Source organism: Anthonomus grandis, chromosome 15 (assembly GCF_022605725.1).
Source record: "Anthonomus grandis grandis chromosome 15, icAntGran1.3, whole genome shotgun sequence".
In the NCBI taxonomy this organism is placed as follows: Eukaryota; Metazoa; Arthropoda; class Insecta; order Coleoptera; family Curculionidae; genus Anthonomus; species Anthonomus grandis.
In genome coordinates, this window is record NC_065560.1 from 3,749,731 (window position 1) to 3,769,769 (window position 20,039).

Sequence of the window (20,039 nt, forward strand, 5' to 3'; positions counted from 1 at the left end):
CATTCTATATTTATTTTCTTACCTCGCTTAGTTTTATGGGTTGATGCCTCTCGCAGACACTTCTGTCGTCGTCGCTTCCGCTACCGCTCTCCATCTCCTTCTTCAAATCTGTGACGTCCATCAGGTCTTTGCCGAAAAAGGCCTCTTGGAGGTACGGGGGAAACGTTTCGCTCAGTTTCGACTTCGGTTTGCGTCTGATCGGTTTCTTTTTCGGTTTATCACCGTCCGGTAGGGGCGTGGTGAGTGTCAGAGAACCTTCGTTGGCTGAAAAGTTTATAAATTGACTCGTTTTTAGTATGCATAAATCTAAGGAAGTCACTAATATTCATTACTAATTAAGATCAAGCTTCGACAAAATGATAGCGGGCATAGACTTGTCGCTGGTAATGGAATTAATAAAATAAATGTGGTGCTACTATATTTTATATTGAAAAAAAATCTGCACAGATGAAATATAAAGTTTATTTATATAAAAATAAAATTATATGACAGAGCGTAACGTACAAACCTACTTACACCAGTACAGATTTTACCACATAAATATATAATACAGTATTGTAATTTACATAATAATATTTTCAGTAAAAATAATATGTATTAGAGGTGCGATTTTCGCTCTTGCTAACTTTTTGTTTTTATACTTTGAAATTGGGATTGTATAAATTCTATAAAAGAAGAATTTAAAGTGGTTTCAGTTCAATTAGGTTAAACATGTAATAATAAGGAGGCAATATCAATACTGTACGACCCATTTCTGTCATCAATCAATATTGTTTTTTATCGAAAATGATTTCAATTTTTCGTATCATTTTTTCAAAATAAGTATAATTCTGGATGGTACTTTTCTTGTCATTAGTACATGGACTTTTAATAAGAGTTCGACTGCGTTAACTAGCGTTATTCATTACTGTGGCACTATTTGGTAATATGGGGTAATAATTCATTTATAAACCAATTTTCAAATAATTTAGATGTATTTCTTGATCTTACATGCTTTCTATTAAAGATAATCGACCAGCTACAGGAATTGGTTACTGAGAGATCTTGCATTAGTAGCATAGTATTAAAGCCTTGGCTTAACCAGTCAAAGTTCATATGTTGAATTAAGTTTAATGGATCGGCAGCAAAAAATTGATATTTGAAGAAGTCGTCACATGATTGACATGAATCCACTGAAAGGAAAGAAAGGACATTTGGCCATTTTGTCATTACGGACCAGGTTGTTGAGAAAAATAACTCTCAAATAAGAAGATTTTTACCCTCACTACCCAGTACTCATAAAATTAAGGAAAAAGTTGCAAAAACTTGACAAAAGATGACCAAAAGGAAGACGCGTTTCCTTTAGACATAATTAGAATAGGAAGAAGCAAAAAACAAAAATAAAAAGAAAAACAAATAAGTTAATCACTAAGCACTCCTCACTCAACAGTCATATTTGAATTTTTTAACATTATTTAAATCACTTTTGCCAAGTGAATTTCTCAAGCATAAAATTTTAGGATATCACAACGTTTCGTACGTCAAATACATCTTGAGACAGTGCTTTTGATTGGACTAAAAGGTTTTTTGAAATATCTTTGGTAGTTTGGGAGACATAGTACGAAATTTATGTGAAATGGTAAAATTTTTGTGTTTTTGCTGGTTTATAAAAATGGCTCTACTTTCAAAAGATTTTAAGGTAAAAAAAATCATTAATACCTTAAAAAGACCACATATTTGATTTGAGTGAAACTCAAAAGTGAAATAATTTTGAAAATATCTCAAAAAATGTGAGAGTTTGCAAAAACAACAGACATAAGCAAAACCATTTTAGCTAAATGAATTTTTTAGGCATCAAATCTTGGAATATTAACGTTTTGTACGCCAAGTACGTCTTCAGACATCGCGTTTGAGTGAACTGGAATATTTTTTAAAGTATCTTTGGTGGTTTGGGAGATATCATACGAAATGTGTGTGAAATTGTGTTTTTCCTCAAAAGTTCAAATTTGCTGGTACACAAAAATGCCTCTAGTATTAAAAGTTTTTGAGGTACAAAAATGCTTAATACCTTAAAACATTCACCTTGAGATGTGACAAATTTAAGTAAAATTCTTATTTAAAAGTCTCAAATAATTTCGAAAATTGATATATTTTGTGTATATTTGTGTATTATTTGATATAAAATGTGAAATTTCGCAAAAAAAAACACTTTATTGTGATTGGCAAAATCACTTTGGTAATATATCACCTAAGCGAATTTTTTAAGCATAGAATATTGGGATGTTACAACATTTCATATATCAAATACATCTTCAACGTTTCGTATTTCAAATAAATATATGCAAAAATGTAAAATTTTAATATTTTTCCTCAAAAATGCAAATTTGTTGGTACACAAAAATGCCTCTACTATCAACAGTATTTGAGGCACAAAAATGCTAAATACCTTAAAAGATTCACCTTGAAAGGTGACATATTTAAGTGAAACTCTCATTTAAAAGTCTGAAATAAATTTGAAAATGTTTAAAAAAATGTGAAATTTTGCAAAAAAACGGTATTTTCCAGGCAAACATATCACAACGTTTCATATGTCAAACGTATCTTCAGTCATTGCGTTTGATTAAAAACGAAACTTACCCGCGCTCTGTCCCGGTAAAGTGTCGATATCGTCGTTTTCCTGGCCACTCTTAAATCCCCTCATGCGCACCAAAAATCCCCCGATGCCCAATTTCTGTAAATTTCTTTGTCGTTTTCTTCTTAACACGCAAATACCGCTTTCTAATGTGAAGACGGTAAAGCCCTCGGGCGGTGAACCGTCCTCCTTGGTCCAGATCATGCCCTCCTTGTAAAGTTCTTGCGGTTCTTCTTTCATATCCGACATATCCATTTTGGTGTCGTCAAAACTGTTTTCTCCTGTAAAACATCGAAGTAAATCATTCATTATTTAACAGAAACATTATTAAAACAGTCCCATCTATTCTATCTTGCAGGTCTTAATACTCTATCTAATAAACTTCCTTCTAATAAACCAAATTCTCATTTTGTTAACATAAATAAAATTATTATGGCGGAGTACCTACTTCTTAAACATAAGTTACCCACTACATTTAATCAGTTTCATTTAATAAACTACAATGCTTTAAAGAAAATCTTATTTCATATGGTCAATAAGACAACCGCATTGTGTCAACCAATCAACTGATATTCAATTATGCTTCAGAGTGGAAACAAAATAGTATCAAAAACCCAGTTAGTGGTACTCTACTATCTTTTTAGATCTCAGAGACGCTTTTGACCCTGTGATTTCAAAATGTTTAATGGTGAAATTAGGGAATGTGATTTAGGGGTTAATATTGCCAAAACTGAGTACATGATTATAGCAAGTGAATAATTTCAATTATCTCTATTAATAGAAAACATAAAGGTGGAAGAAAATACTATAGAATGAGCATCCAAAGTCAAGTATTTAAACAAAAAAAAAATCCATTTTAAATATACTATTTGTCTACGAGATGTTCACTTTACTTGAGTTCTCTGACCCAAAAAACTTTATATAACGCTCTAATATTACCACAATGTAATTATTGTTCAAGTATTTTATTTCTTTTAAAACAAAATGAACTATTTAAGCTATAAAAATTGCGAGTAATCCTAGGAAAACCAATATTAAGGGATATAAAAGAAACGCTACAAAATTTAAAACGGTTGGATCTATTACTTAATACGCCCACTTTGAATCACAGAATCAAGCACAACAAGGTCTTACAATTGTAATACACGTAACAGAACGTTACTCAGGTAATCTAATTGTAGATCAATATCAAGAGTAGTCAAGCCCATCAAAACTTTCTGGCCCAATGCTACTATTGGAATCGAAATCGTGAACACTGTAGGCCCGGTCTCTTCGTCATCGGACTCATCAGTCTCTGGATTCTCAGATTCTAATGTTAATAATAAATCGTGGACCTGATCACCCAGACGCGACGATAATTTTCTATATTAAATATAACGTATCGCCTTAAGGACAGACAAACTTGGAAAAGATCAAACATGCAGGTGCAAGACACCCGTGTTTGAACAGCGATTATTTTTTAAAACGCATTTTATGACATCATCAACGTACAACAAGATACCTGTATTGATATTGGTTTTCACATCATCATCCCGAATATTAGGTTTATATGTACCAGCTATAGTTTTTCCTGATAAGCTTGTATGACTAATTGGATGAGGTAAGATGAATAAAGTCCAACATTTTAAAAATAATAGTATGAGAATGAATGGTAGACCCTAGTCTACAGATGATTCCAGAATCAACAATAGAGCTAATGCAGGTTTCTGTGAAAATTTTTCAGATTTTCGAAAAAAAAGAGTGAAACCCAAAAAAAGATTGAGCGAAATCAAGGATATCAGCGAGAAATTCTTGATCGGTTCTTGCACGTGTGAACAGTCTTAATTTTTCTTTTATTGTCAATGTCGTTTAAGGAACCAATTACCACACATTCGTATATATACGAACTAATTAACTGGTCAATGTAGTCGACCACCTGGTCCGAACGCACCAGATGAATTGAGGTCGACAAGTTTAAAAGACAACAGTTTAGTACTTTAAGGAAATATTACCATATACAGGCCTCAGATTTAATCTTTGGTACGTGTACAGGGTGTTTCTAGCACGTGCTTACCTCAAAAATATTATTGAGTGAACAAGTATTATAGAGTAAGAAAAGGTTAATGTTGAAAAAGAAAAGGCTAAAATGTCTAACCAGAATTTTTGCAGTTTTATTACTGAGACACCTTTATATTAGGCAAACTAGAAACTGCTTCCAATAGCAGATATTATTCCTTTAAAGGTTAATATTAACTTCTGTGACATGAGCAAGGCCTTTGATTGTGTCTCACATGACCGTTTGATTCAGAAACTTAAATGGTATCAGCTTACCTCGAGTAAAATGATGCAATAATTGTACTTGTGTGGCCGCACACTGCTTTAAGTCTGTTAATTTATGTTTGAATTCTAGGCAAAAAAGAAATATACAAAAATAACATCAACTTCAACTGCCTGGAATACCAAAATAATTATGAATTTATGACTGGACTGCCTGGAATTTAAAAATAAATTCTTAAATTATCAGTCTGGAAAAAAAATTAAATTGTGCCTCAACTTCCTGGAATAAGACAATTCAACCAAACATTTGTAATTATTTTATTATTTTAAGCAATAAATTAATTAATTAATAGAAGGAGTTAATTAGTCACAGGATTAAAACGATCACTCTATCAACTGCCTAGAATTAGTCAATAATTATGTATTTTTTCAAGGCAGTTGAAAGAAAGAGCGAGAACTGTGTCTAAAGGAACACAATTTTTTTTTCTTATTTAGCTCTGGAACTATTAGAGATGTTTAGGATAATGACTCAATCAACTGCCCGGAACTACTCAATAGTTACATATATATTTCTTTCAAGCAGTTATGAGAACGAGAGAGAAACAGAGATAACTGTGTCTAAAAGCATAAAACCCTTTTGTTGTTTTATTTCCCGCTGGAAATTCCAAAGAGGATTAGAATGAGGAAAGGAATCAATCGCATGCACGCCAAAGACCACATTCATTTTCTCTTCGCAGTAAAATAGTCGATATTGCAGGTCGCTACGGGAAGGATCCAAGGAGTGAGGTTGGTTTACCTCCATTGACCTTGATTCACCTTGTCTTTGGGACTCTTTGGCCATCAGATTAAGGTTACAGGCAATATCGGTTAGCATTCCCGCTCTCTTCACCGTCAAACGATTTCGACGTTTAGTATGGACTAACGAATACCTACTAAATGTTCGCTCAGTCGCGGCTGACGAAGGCGGAAGCGTCAAAATGCTTACTGCTAACCTGCCACCACGTTACAGGATCTATTTTGCCAACAATGCCCCATAAATAGGGCTTCGCGAATGTTTCGGTATGTGCTATGTACTGAGCTATTCACCGGCGATTGCACTTTCTTGAAGACGAAAATTTTCGAAGGTATAGGCAGGTACTTACTTTTCACAATTTCACTGCCTTTCAGCAAATGAACCCTTACATTATCTGGAGATTTTAGACACTTTTTCAAATAATTTGTCATTCGTGTCGCGTGACTGCGCGTATTCGCCATCACAAAACTTGCATGCATAAACATGTTTACCATCTCGTTTTTTATGCGAAAAGAAATCAAATGATTCGCATTTTCTTCTAGGCATAATGAAATAACTTTTCCGGGGGGGAACAATAATTTAATAGGGTAGACACGAGACACAAACATTCACTGAACCTTTCCCAACAAATCCAAGGTGTTGACTAAATTAAATATCAAAAATAAAACATCTTAAGTTTTGTTAAACGCAAAATGAACAAACACAAAATGAACAAAAAATGCATAAATAACATGCAAAAACTACAGTCGGCATTGCTACAAAAGAGATCTTTGTCTTTGTGATTGATGCTGTTGCCGACGCGGACAGTAGTTTTTGTAAATAAAGCGCGCCGAATACAGAATCGTGCTGAAAATTCTCTGGCGCACGAGAGAACGATCTATCTTGCGCGCACGAACGATTTATCGGGCGCGAACGTGCGCGAATATTCGCCATAGCACGAAGGGAACGTTCCTTCATTTACATCACTAATAGAACGGACTTTTATGTCCCACAAGTTACCCAAGAACGTGGTCAAAATTCTTTGTTTTTTTTTTCAATGGGTTAAGCAAATACAATATACTATTAATGTAAATTAAAGAAGAAATTCAAAATATTAATTCTTTTAAGGTGGCTCTAAAAAACCATTTGTTGATTGTTCTGGTATTCCAGTACATTGGTTTTGTTCTTCCTTTTGGTATGTAATATTAGATATTATATTACAGGGATAACATTAGTTATTATATTTGTAGTTGTAAGTGTGGGATGCGCGTTTCACACGGATTCTCTCTTACTAAGAATACTTTTTTTACAAGAAAATATTAAATAATTAGAATTTTTTACTACATTTTTATTATACAGGGGTTCAAAATTTGTAGTATTCTTAACACATGCAACATACAGCAGGTGGCGCCCTCTGAAAGGTATAGCGAATCCCTAATCGGATTTGAATTTCTCGTCCCAAAAAACCTCCTCACACCAAATTTTAATTTAATATCTTATGAAACACTCGACTTACTTTAAAAAAACCGATTTTATATATTTTTTTCATTTTGACGCCCTGTATATTGAATACCGAGCGCCCAATTTAAAAAATGGCATAACGAAAGTCGCATTATTTTGGTCCACCCCTGTATATATATGTATATATATATGTCGGCTATACGTATTTTTCTAAGAATATTAAGATAAGGATTTGTTTTGATTAGTAATAGGCTTGGTATTAAGTTACTGTCAACGATCGGCGGTACGGCCGTCCATTCATTATTTTTACGATTTTTAGTGAAGTTTATTTAGAAATAAAATAAAGGACATGACTTAATATCTTTTAAGAGATATCGAGAGAGTGGAACGAAGCGGGGAATGAATGCTTGAAGAAGCATAAAGGAACAGAAAAGGCAGTCTTTTGAGAGAACTGATGATAGATAGACCGGCTTCGGATCACTAGTTCTTTTATTTTATTCGCGACGGTACTTTATACTGACAGTACGTTAGCTTACTCGTTTATTTAGTATTATTGTGTGTAATTCGTGTTTATTTGTCAATATAGTAATTAAGTGTAAGTTTTCACGAATTACGAGAATTACATGTCCGCCGAAAATAATAATACTGACTCTCCTACATATATAATATTAAAATATTACCTGCACTTCCTCCCGCTACAACGGACTCTATAGTGGCCAAAATGCCGGCCTCTTTGTCCACAACGGTGGGGATCTTCTTCCTTTTCTTCCGGGTACCGTGGTACTCTAAAGAAAGCGACTTGATCAAACTGTGCCCGGAATCGCTCAGAAACACGCCGTCCACGCAAATGTTCGCCTGCATGCTGCGAACTTCGGGACTTTTAGTCGGCGTCAGCGGTTTGGGAGCGACCGGGGGCGGAATTAAATGCGGGGGCGGTACATCTCGGGGACGGCACAACACGCACGTATAACCTTCTTCGGCACATTTATCTGCATCCTAAATTAGTTGTTTTTTTAAATTTTAATAAATATATAATATATTAATCATTTTTTAAAATACTTTACCATTTCGGTCTTGATTAAATCGCACATGCCGTGCAGCCAGCGTTCGCATTGGGCGCATTGTATAATCAAATCGCCTTCGGTGTAAGATTCGTTACAACTGGGGCAGTGTACCATTGAGGCGCAGGGGCCGCACTCGGTGCACCCGTTCATCCAGGTGCTGTTGAATCCGGGATCGGAAGAGCCGCAGGTACGACAACAAGCGCACCACTAAAAACATGTCGGAGATACTTTGTCAAATTAATTACATACAGAGAGTGTCGGTTGTTTAAAATCACGGGACAGACTTTTTTGCCGGGAGAAGATGTAATTTAAGATATTAAATATATTATCTTTATTTTGTTTCTAGGAATGTATTGACTGTTTATGGCAAATAAATTACTTTTGATTTGATTTGATTAATGTAAATTTTTTCAAGTGTATTTCGCTTTTCTGTGAAACAAACTTTCAACCCTATAATTTCATGACGAGTTATAATTGGATATAGTCTTTTGTTATTCTGCGGTCTATAAGTGTTTCAGATCTATTATTCACTCTATTTGCCTTCAATACAATTTGTTTAAATCCTGCAGCTTGAACAGTATTTTTCAAATTTTTTGAATTTGTATCCCATTTTAAGTAATCGATATTCCGATATATAAAATATGTTCTATTGTGACAGAAATAAAATATTTCATAAAAAAAGCCAAATTTTAACAAATCTACTAGGCTACTTTTAAATTGTCGAATATATATAAAATTAAAGTATTAAAAAAAGTAAAATAAAGAAGAGCCTACTATAATTAAACATTTTACATAAAAAATTGTATTGACTTAATATTGGACAAATAAAAATATAAAAAGTTTGCTAACACAAACAACAAACTATAAGTACTTAAAAAATAGTAATTGAATCTCATCTATTTTCGATATCATCGTGTCATTGTCTAAATAGAGTTTGGATCATCTGAAATTAGTATTTTTCTCTCGTAATGTGTCTTATTATATCCGAAAAATATCATTTTATTCCCATCCTCTTCTAACTTTCATATTGAGATAAAGATATATAAATGAAAGGTCGACTTTTCGACCTATTTTCTATATCATCATTTCATTTTTTAAATAGTGTTTGGATCTTCTGGAATTAGTGTTTTTCTCTTGTAATGTGTCTTATTATACCCGAAAAACATCACTTTATTCCCATCCTCTTCTAACTTTCACATTGAGATGAAGATATATAAATGAAAGGTCGACTTTTTCACCTATTTTCTATATCATCGTTTCATTTTCTAAATAGTGTTTGGATCTTCTGGAATTAGTGTTTTTCTCTTGTAATGTGTCTTATTATACTCGAAAAACATCACTTTATTCCCATCCTCTTCTAACTTTCACATTGAGATGAAGATATATAAATGAAAGGTCGACTTTTTCACCTATTTTCTATATCATCGTTTCATTTTCTAAATAGTGTTTGGATCTTCTGGAATTAGTGTTTTTCTCTTGTAATGTGTCTTATTATACCCGAAAAACATCACTTTATTTCCATCCTCTTCTAATTTTTAGATTGAGATAAAGATATATAAATGAGAGGTCGACTTTTTCACCTATTTTATATATCATCGTTTCATTTTCTAAATAGTGTTTGGATCTTCTGGAATTAGTGTTTTTCTCTTGTAATGTGTCTTATTATACCCGAAAAACATCACTTTATTCCCATCCTCTTCTAATTTTCAGATTGAGATAAAGATATATAAATGAGAGTTCGACTTTTTCACCTATTTTCTATATCATCATTTCATTTTCTAAATAGTGTTTGGATCTTCTGGAATTAGTGTTTTTCTCTTGTAATGTGTCTTATTATACCCGAAAAACATCACTTTATTCCCATCCTCTTCTAACTTTCACATTGAGATGAAGATATATAAATGAAAGGTCGACTTTTTCACCTATTTTCTATATCATCGTTTCATTTTCTAAATAGTGTTTGGATCTTCTGGAATTAGTGTTTTTCTCTTGTAATGTGTCTTATTATACCCGAAAAACATCACTTTATTTCCATCCTCTTCTAATTTTTAGATTGAGATAAAGATATATAAATAAGAGGTCGACTTTTTCACCTATTTTCTATATCATCGTTTCATTTTCTAAATAGTGTTTGGATTTCCGGGAATTAGTGTTTTTCTCTTGTAATGTGTCTTATTATACCCGAAAAACATCACTTTATTCCATCCTCTTCTAATTTTCAGATTGAGGTAAAGATATATAAATGAGAGTTCGACTTTTCGACCTATTTTCTATATCATCATTTAATTTTTTAAATAGTGTTTGGATCTTCTGGAATTAGTATTTTTCTCTTGTAATGTGTCTTATTATACCCGAAAAACATCACTTTATTCCCATCCTCTTCTAATTTTCAGATTGAGACAAAGATATATAAATGAGAGGTCGACTTTTTCACCTATTTTCTATATCATCATTTAATTTTTTAAATAGTGTTTGGATCTTCTGGAATTAGTGTTTTTCTCTCGTAAGTTATCTTATTATACCCGAAAAACATCACTTTATTCCCATCCTCTTCTAATTTTCAGATTGAGACAAAGATATATAAATGAGAGGTCAACTTTTTCACCTATTTTCTATATCATCATTTAATTTTTTAAATAGTGTTTGGATCTTCTGGAATTAGTGTTTTTCTCTTGTAATGTGTCTTATTATACCCGAAAAACATCACTTTATTCCCATCCTCTTCTAACTTTCACATTGAGATGAAGATATATAAAGGAAAGGTCGACTTTTTCACCTATTTTCTATATCATCATTTAATTTTCTAAATAGTGTTTGGATCTTCTGGAATTAGTGTTTTTCTCTCGTAATGTGTCTTGTTATATCCGAAAAACATCACTTTATTCTCATCCTCTTCTAATGTTCAGATTGAGATAAAGATATATAAATGAGAGTCTTAATAGAATCTCAGTCTAATATCCAATAGTCACTAGTGAGTGATATGTGATTTCTATACGGTATTGAAAACTGAAACCTCATGCACGAGTTTTATAGCTTTTGTATTTTTTTTACAGCATACAATACCGAAATAACAAAAGATTCACAGGACAAATATTAAGTATTAGTTAATGGCAAATCATTAGCATAATCTTCTTAGTATTTCCTTTCTGTCTAATAAACATAATGTTTAAACTAGTCATGTTCAGTACTCCTTATTCTATTGTTTCAAAGGTCCAAAGACACAAGGGCACAAAAGTTACATTATTCAATTTCAGATCAAACCAAGCATATTTCTGACCGCTATTTTTAAGTAAATCATGACAACTACGTACCTTGCATTTCCAGTTTCCATGAGGCACATAGTCCAGAGGGGGGTCCATGCAGTAAGTGTGGTAAGACACATCACAATCATCACAAAGAATTAAACGACCTTCGTCGTTCCTTTGGCCGCAACCTTCACACACTGTACAATCCAAACATCTATAAATATAAAATTGATTATTGGTTGACGAAAAACAATGAAAACTACAAAGTCACGGTCTCACAACATTTACTTAAAGCTACACGTGTTTCGCTCTATTCAGAGCATCATCAGGCCTAAAACAATAATAATTAGTATAGAAAGAAAAAAAGAGGACATTAAAGAGACTAAAACCTTAAAAAGCCACTAACGTTGGCAAAACAGTAAATAAACATACATTTAAGGTTAGGATGACTATACAGTTATTTAGAACCAAAAAATAAAAAATTGCAAAATAATATCATACCTATTGGGAATCGAACCCGCGACAACAAGCTTACAAGCCAGAGACTATAACCTATGGGCTACCGGAACACTGAGGAGAAGTTCAAAACATTTGTTGTTAAGCCAAGGCATTTTAACACAATATTAAACTTATTTCAGTTGGAAGAGATTATGTACATATAAAATTGACTAAATAAGATTATTAAAAATAAGGTTGGGTTCAAAATTATATACGTCGTTAACACAGACAAGAACAGGACTCTTCTTGGCTTTAGTAATTTCCATCCTCTCCAGAAGGTCAAGCTTTTTCCCTTTAGGGCATTCATGAAGTATTTCAGCTCCGACCTCTGGAGAAAAGTGATGTGTGGAAGCTAACAGGTGATTCGCAAACGCTGACTTTGTATCACGGACGTCTGTATTTTTAAATTTCTCAAACAACGCTACATGTTCTTTAACGCGTGTAGAAATTTTTCTTCCCGATTGGCCAATATATACAGCGTCACGATCCCCACATTTCAAAGAGTAAACCCCTGATTTCGAAAAGACATTTGCCTTGTCTATCACGCTCACTAACTGTTTTTTTAAAATTATTCGCGGTTGTGAAAGCGATTTTGATATTAGAGGTCTTAAAAAATTTAGCTAAATTTAATGAAATTGAGCCGAAAAAGGACAAAGATCTAAAGGACTTTTTGTCGTCTTTCTCATGAAAAAGATTGTAAGTCAACCTATATTTATTTAAGAACTTAAGGTATAATTTGTTAATTAAGTAAAGTGGGAATCCATTATTAAAAGCAATATGTTTTATAATATTAGCTCTTTAGCAAACGCTTCCTTTGACAGGGCGATGTTAAAGAGTCTGTAAAAGAAAGAATTGAAGGAGGCAAATTTGTATGGATAGGGAGAAATAGACGCGTATTGAATGACATTATCAGTAGTTGTGGGTTTACGATATATTTCAAATTTTAGTTTATTATTGAGTCTTTCTATAAGAAGGTCTAGGAATGGCAGTTTACCATTTTGTTCTTCCTCAATGGTAAAAGAAATCTTTGGGTGCAAAGAATTCACAAAACGAAGAAAATTTGTCAAATCTTTCTGGCCATTCCAGACAATGAAAATATCGTCAACGTACCTCTTATATTCAATGAGAAACTCCCCAAACCTACCCTTAACAATCCTTTCTTCTAGGTTGCTCATAAAAATTTCACTTAACAGTGGGGAAAGGCATGAACCCATAGCCAATCCTGAGACTTGTTTGAAAATTTTATTATTGAATTGAAAGAAATTTTGATTCACAACAAGGCTGAGCAAGTCCAAGAGGTTATCAACTATAACTCGACTAAGGGAAGATTTTAATAATAGAGGTCTTACCAGCTCTATACATTCTGTAGGGGGAATGCTAGGAAAAAGATTTTTTACATCCAAAGAAATAAGTATAGATCCGTCAGGTATGTAAAGATTTTTCAGACTATTTGACAAATCCACTGAATTTTTAGTTGAATAAACATTCCTAAACTTAGTCACCTCCCTCAAAAATGTGTTTAACCAAGCTGATAAATGGTAGCAGGGGGAATTGATAAAAGAAACCACTGGTCTTATGGGAACATTGTTTTTGTGAATTTTTGGAAGACCGTAGAGAATTGGAGTTCTGGAATTCATAGGATACAGCTTTTCTTTCTTAGTGTTAAAGAACTCAAGAGTTAAACTGCACTTGTCTAGCATTTACTTAATTGAAAGCGATTTTGATATAAATATAATATATATAATATATAATATATAGTAAAATACGAGTTGGTGGGGTCTCTATTGACTGTAACAAAGTCCTCTGAATCCAAGAAATCCAACACTTTCTGAATGTAATCATTCCTCTTTAGAATAACCAAACAATTACCCTTGTCTGCTTTTGATAATATTAAATCGTTACTTTTGATTTTATTTTTTTAAAGAAGTTAAATGTTTTTTGTTAAAATTAGTATCATTAAGATTATCTGAGCCAAAACTAGAATTTAAGAAATTTATTATTTTAGCACGTAAAATGTTCTTATTTTTTATATCAGTCGTATGCAAAACACTCTCCGCCTCCACAGCCAAAGTTTCCCGTGTATGTAAATCCACCTTCTTAGATTGATGACTTCTTATTGAACTTATGATTTCTCTTCCTCTGAACTAAAAATAACATCTGATAAATTAAGAAATCTTTTATGAAATTGAAAATGACATTGGCTCAACTTTATTCGGTATTCTGTAGAATTAAAAGACTTTAACTTATTATGGGCGGCTTTAAGATGACTTAGCTTATTGCTTAACCTGCTAAAAGAGTCTCTAGCATAAACTACTACCCTATCTCTGAACGAGCTATCTAAAATTTTCTTATTTGATTATTGGTTGTTGAAGTCAAAACAACCCTTAGCGAAGCACGTGTAATCTTTAGTACTTACCTCCAGCCCTTTTGTAAAATAACCTTGGTTACTTTAACGTTGACGCAATACGGATGATAACATTGACCGCATTGCGCACAGGCAATAAGACATCCCTCCTGATCGGTACCTAAGGCGCCACACATTACGCAAATGTCTTGGGTCAAAACAAATTTATCCTAAAACATGAAAAAAACACCATGTGAGTTATAGCTATCGGAATTTAAGCAATTTTCAGCGTGGAATGTTAATATTTTGATTATTAGTTGGTATTTATCGATGCGATTCTGGTTTGTAACCAAAGTAAGAGAAAACGTGACATCACCAATCAGCTGATTGGCGTTTGATATTTACCGATTAATATAATCGGCTTGGATCTTGTGGTAGGCCTCAAGGTTATATTTAGATTGTAAAACACTATCGAAAATACCAATTAACTTTAAATTATCAAAGGGCAGATGTAGTAGTTGAGGACCTGAATCGGCAAGCAATTTGCTTACTGGTACCAATGTTAGAAATTTTATATTTTGTCATATTTGTTACACATACATTATATTATATTCTTTTTTGTAATTATTGCATAGCAAAGTATTAATAAAGGTACGCTTTTTACTAAAGGAATGAGAATTTAATTTCGGCAATAAATGGTTTATGCAAATTTACATGTATCCCTTATTATTTATAGTTTATTCGGGAGAAAGGAGTGCCTCAAGTTCTGGAGGAACTGTACAAGGTGTCCTGATAAATAAGAGTAAACAATTTAAAAACAGATTTCTTTAAAGAAAATGAGGTTAACCTAATCCAAAAGACAAAGACAACCAAGATAAAGAGTGATAAACTCAATGTATTTTTTTTAAAGTTTGGCTCTAAATTGAGCATATATTATTTGTTTTTAACAAAATTTGGAATATGTTTTTTTTATATGGCAAATCTTAAAATTAACCTTTTTTTAAATTATGCGATAGAGCGCGCCACTACACCGACATTTTGATTTTTTTTGTTTTTTAAATCCGTAACTTCTTTAGACTTGGCATAACCTATTTTTTTAATTTAAAATATGTATTGTCTAAACAGTTCATTCATAAATTAATGAAATTACTTTATTACACTTCGATAATGAATGATAAAATAAAAAATATAAATTATGAATATTTGCCAGTAAATGTTCGACATGACTTCCATTTGTCATAAAACATTTGAAGATTTTTTGATTGAAAGATCCCGAATCTTAAAAAAACAATTACTCTTTTGAACATTTTACTCAGCATCAGTTAATATTTTTATCATTCACAAGTGCTTTATTGTATTTTCGTCAACAATTGGTTTCACGTGTATCCATATGCAAAACTCTAGTGGGTTAAAGTCTGAACTTCGTGCGGGCCAAGGTTTTCGACTTCCACGTTAAAATTAGCATTGTGCACCCTGCATCTTGGTTTATTGGGAAAACTTAACTTAACCTGATTTTTCCTTAGAAGGAATTTGCTGTTAAATTATTTACTATTCTTTATAGGACATCACCAGTATAATCACAAATAAACTGCTGCTATACAAGAAATTATTTGGAATAAATAAGAAATTTGGCCTGATTTTTTAATCAAATGAAACAATACAGCATGATGACCAATTTTCTGGGGAATGTTGCATATAAATTGAAAAAAGAATCTAATTAATAATGTAGAATTAGATTAGTGGCACTATTGTTGACAACTTTGATTTTCATAATCGATAAGCAGTGATGTTACTAATAGGAGAGCAACATTTTAAATTGGTATGCATAATTTAATTTTACTCGATAAACAATTTCCCTTAAGCTATGCAAGACGAGGCAATTTTCGTCCAAGTCCAAAAAATCCAAATAATAATGAATATAATTAGATTAATGAAAATATTAGGTACAATTTATTTGGATTTTTATTTTCATAGTTGGTAAACGGTGCTATCCGTAGTGGGAGAGGTACATACATTCTAAATGGTCATAATTTTTTTTTATAACTTGTTTGTTAAAGTTACTTGTCTATAGTGTATATTTAAATTGATGCCTATTTCTTCACAAGATTTAAAGGCATTTCTTACTTCCTTTTGATTTTTGGATCGTTCCATGAGTTACTGAAACTTCAACAAAAAAAAAACAAAAACTACAATGGCCCGTAAAATTAACCGGACAGCCAAAAATTTGGTTCAAGTTCAATCAATTTTGATACCTGTCAAAATCGTTAACCGAATAGTAACCGCGTCTTTTACCAATGAATAAATCATTCCGCGCTGAAAATCGGCTTTTCGATGAACAGTTTTACCTTTGCCGAACACAGTACCAATCGATTCTCCACTCCCGGTTCCTCGTCGTTTTTTCCGTCCGCCACGGGACGTGACAGTCCGACACCGGGAACCCCGAAAATGCCGCGGATCTTCGCTTTCGCCCCCCGTTTCCGCACGAAATCGACGGTCCGTTGACGTTTCATGAATCCCTGTTTGCCCGTCCCGCCTCCTTTGCCGAAACTGCCTTTCGGTCTTCCCGGTTTGCCCATCGAATAGCTCAGTTTCTTCTTGGCGATCTTGCTGGCAAAGGGTTTTCCCTTTCCGAGGCCCGTGCCCTTGTAAAAGTCATCGTAAGGCAAATCGAACTCGGACATGTCGTCGTATAGGGACTCTTGCGAGGCCGAGAAGTCTCCCGAGTCGTCTATACCTTAAAATATGAAAAAAAAACTGTGCATAATTCTCAATATAGCGAGTTTATTTTGAGATACTAATATTAATGTAAGATCGCTAGTTAGATGCTTTAATAGTTTTCGCGATCATGCACAGTAGTGGCCAAAAGTAGATAGACAAAGTATTATTTTTATATAATTGTTTAAAGATTTAACCACAGGTCCCCTAGATTTTAAATTATTGTTATTTCTAAGGCGGTCTATAAAAAGATACCAATAAATTTCAGTTAAACATTTTGCTTGCTACCAGATAAAGCAATAATATCAATATAGCTGGTCAAAAGTAGATAGACAAAAACAATTTTGGACTTATTTTTTTGTCTAGATGTTTATAAAATAAAATTAATATAGTATTGCTTCTCTTTAACTCAAGGGGCAACGTGCCACGCGGAATGAGATTCTCTCTTGATTTAAGACAACGCATTATTAAATCAAATTGATATTGCTCGTAGATTTGGTGTTAAAAGAAAAGCTGTTATTGGGCAATCATCAAAAGATATGAAAGGACAGGATCATTAGAGCCAAAAAATAAATCTGGTCGACCAAAAAAAAATGGACATTCGAGCTGTACGCAAATTAAAACAAATTAGCCAGAATAACCCTTTCATGACTTCTCGTTAAATTCAGATAGAATTACAGGCTCTAGGGATTTGTAATGTGTCCTCAAGGACTGTAAGACGAAGGTTGGTAGAAGAGAATCTATTTGCACGTAGGCCAGCAAAAAAACCATTGCTTTCAAAAAAGAATCGCTTAGCCCGATTGGAATTTGCCCGTCAGCATATACACTGGACAAAGCATGAATGGTAACGTGTTTGCTGGAGCGAAGAATCGAAGTTTAATTCCGATGGAATTCAATATGTTAGACGTCCTTCTGGCCAGCGTTTGAATCCCAAGTACACAAAACCCACAGTTAAGCATGGAGGTGGATCAGTGATAGTTTGGGGTTGCTTCTCAGGTTATGGAATGGGCCCGTTACATCGCATAGAGGGCATAATGGACAGGTTTATGTACAGGGATATTCTCAGAGATGTTATGTTGCCCTATGTCGAAGACAATTTACCATTGAGATTCCAATTCCAGCAAGATAATGACCCAAAGCATTCCTTCAAAATTATGAAGCAATTTTTCGAAAAAGAAAAAATACCAGTTTTAAAATGGCCATCACAGTCACCCGATCTTAATCCCATCGAAAATTTATGGGAAATTGTAGATCGTGATATTAGGGATACAAACTATTCAAATAAAGGTGAATTATTAGAACGGTTGCAACAGATATGGAAAAATATTGGTTTTAAACTCATAGACAATCTTATTGAATCAATGCCACGTAGGTGTCAGGCTGTAATAGACAATAATGGGTATTTTACAAAATATCGACTAATATTGTAGATGGTTTAGTTTGTAATTAAAAAAAAAATACTTAGAAAAAAAAAGAGTATTGGTTATTTTTTATATTTGTCTATCTACTTTTGTCCAGCGTATATTTAGTTATTTCTTATTATTTACCAAATTAGGTGATTGTTTCTAAAGAATGTTTTATTATTTGTATACATATACTTAAATATCTTTATTAAAGAATTTTTATTTCCTTTGATTTTTTAAAAAACCATTTGTCTATCTACTTTTGGCCATTACTGTACGTATTTATCATATGGGTACAGTTGAATGTGATGTGCCGCAGGGTACAGTCCTGGGGCCACTCTTATTTTTGATATAATATGATTTGAGATGATTATATTTAAACAACCTTACAAGAACTTTACCTGAAATAAATTATTCTATTATTTGTTACGCTGATGATACAGTAATTCTAGTAAAAGCAAAATCATGGTCAGAAGTGCAAAAGCTGGCTGGAAAATATATCACATTAATTAAACTTTGGACGGATCAGCATCTTCTAACTCTAAATAGTAATAGAATATACATTCAGCAGATAATATATTAATACATTATAACATTACAAAATAAGAACTGCTTAACCGCTAAAAATACTGTGTGTGCATTTCCTGTCTATCCAAATTAATTAATTAAAATAAAAATAATTTTTAAGAAAATAATATATAAACAAAAGTGATTCAAAAAATATAAAAAAATAGGGGAAAAAAAGGGAAAAAAACAGGAAGCAAAATAAACAGTACTATGTGTATCATACTAACCAAGTGACTGTTATCATCTAATATCCAGTTGTGATTTCTACTTTTAATTTTGTTATAGGGTTTATTTCTGAGTTCTACGGGAAGTTGATTATAGATTTTTGCTAAGGTATATGTTAAAGTTTTTTGACATTTAGTTTTTGTGGTCTTTGGTATAGTTACATTCATATTTAAAGTTTGTCTAATAAAATAAATATAAAATAGTAATAATAATAATAAAACCCACTTTATAAATTGCCCGATTTATAACAGTAATCAACAAGAACCTGTGGTACCAACAATGCATATTTATCCTTGTTTTTGCAAATCACATGGAAAATTGTACTTGAGATTCTAAGATTTCTTCAGTTTCGTACACGAAATTCCTCGTCGTTTATATCGATAAAAACTTAAGATACAATATGCACATTAATCACATAAGTAAAAGGAAAACAATTTATAAGTTTTATCAACCACGCGAATTTATCCCTTGAGTTGTTGGAAGTAGTCTTTCAGGCTCTGCTTGAATCCATTCTAAATTATGGCATAAGAATTTGGGGTAGTGCGTGTAGCACAATGTTAACAAACCTGGTTATCACTCAAAAATATATACTAAAAATTATAAATAAAACAACAAAAAGATACCCAACAGTTAATTTTGTTTAATTGTAATAATTTGTTTTTGGAAAGTGGTGCTCTTGCTGTAAAAGAAATTTACCTGATGAGCACCCTTAACTTTATGAAGAATAAAAACATTTATAAGATTCTACTCCAACGCCTTAATATTACTAGATAGATTTAACATTTATTACACGAGAGAACATGTTTTTTTGACTAAGGTAGATTTTACTTTTATTTAGGTTGTGACTTGTGTTTTCTCTAGGTGATAGATATTTTACT

General features: G+C 32.7%; 1 protein-coding gene across 5 annotated transcripts in view; it reads right to left on the bottom strand.

The window, feature by feature from the left end:
* LOC126744860 (histone-lysine N-methyltransferase 2C-like) overlaps window positions 1–20,039 on the bottom strand; it is a 141,075-nt gene that overhangs the window by 99,515 nt on the left and 21,521 nt on the right. For all 5 annotated transcript variants that reach the window (XM_050452428.1, XM_050452426.1, XM_050452427.1 and 2 more), the window contains exons 13-19: window positions 16,597–16,985; window positions 14,324–14,481; window positions 11,476–11,623; window positions 8,165–8,371; window positions 7,781–8,096; window positions 2,617–2,892; window positions 23–264 (exon numbers count right to left, since the gene is read on the bottom strand). In XM_050452428.1, the coding sequence (XP_050308385.1) occupies window positions 23–264; window positions 2,617–2,892; window positions 7,781–8,096; window positions 8,165–8,371; window positions 11,476–11,623; window positions 14,324–14,481; window positions 16,597–16,985 (1,736 nt within the window). The remainder of the gene's footprint in view (window positions 1–22; window positions 265–2,616; window positions 2,893–7,780; window positions 8,097–8,164; window positions 8,372–11,475; window positions 11,624–14,323; window positions 14,482–16,596; window positions 16,986–20,039) is intronic.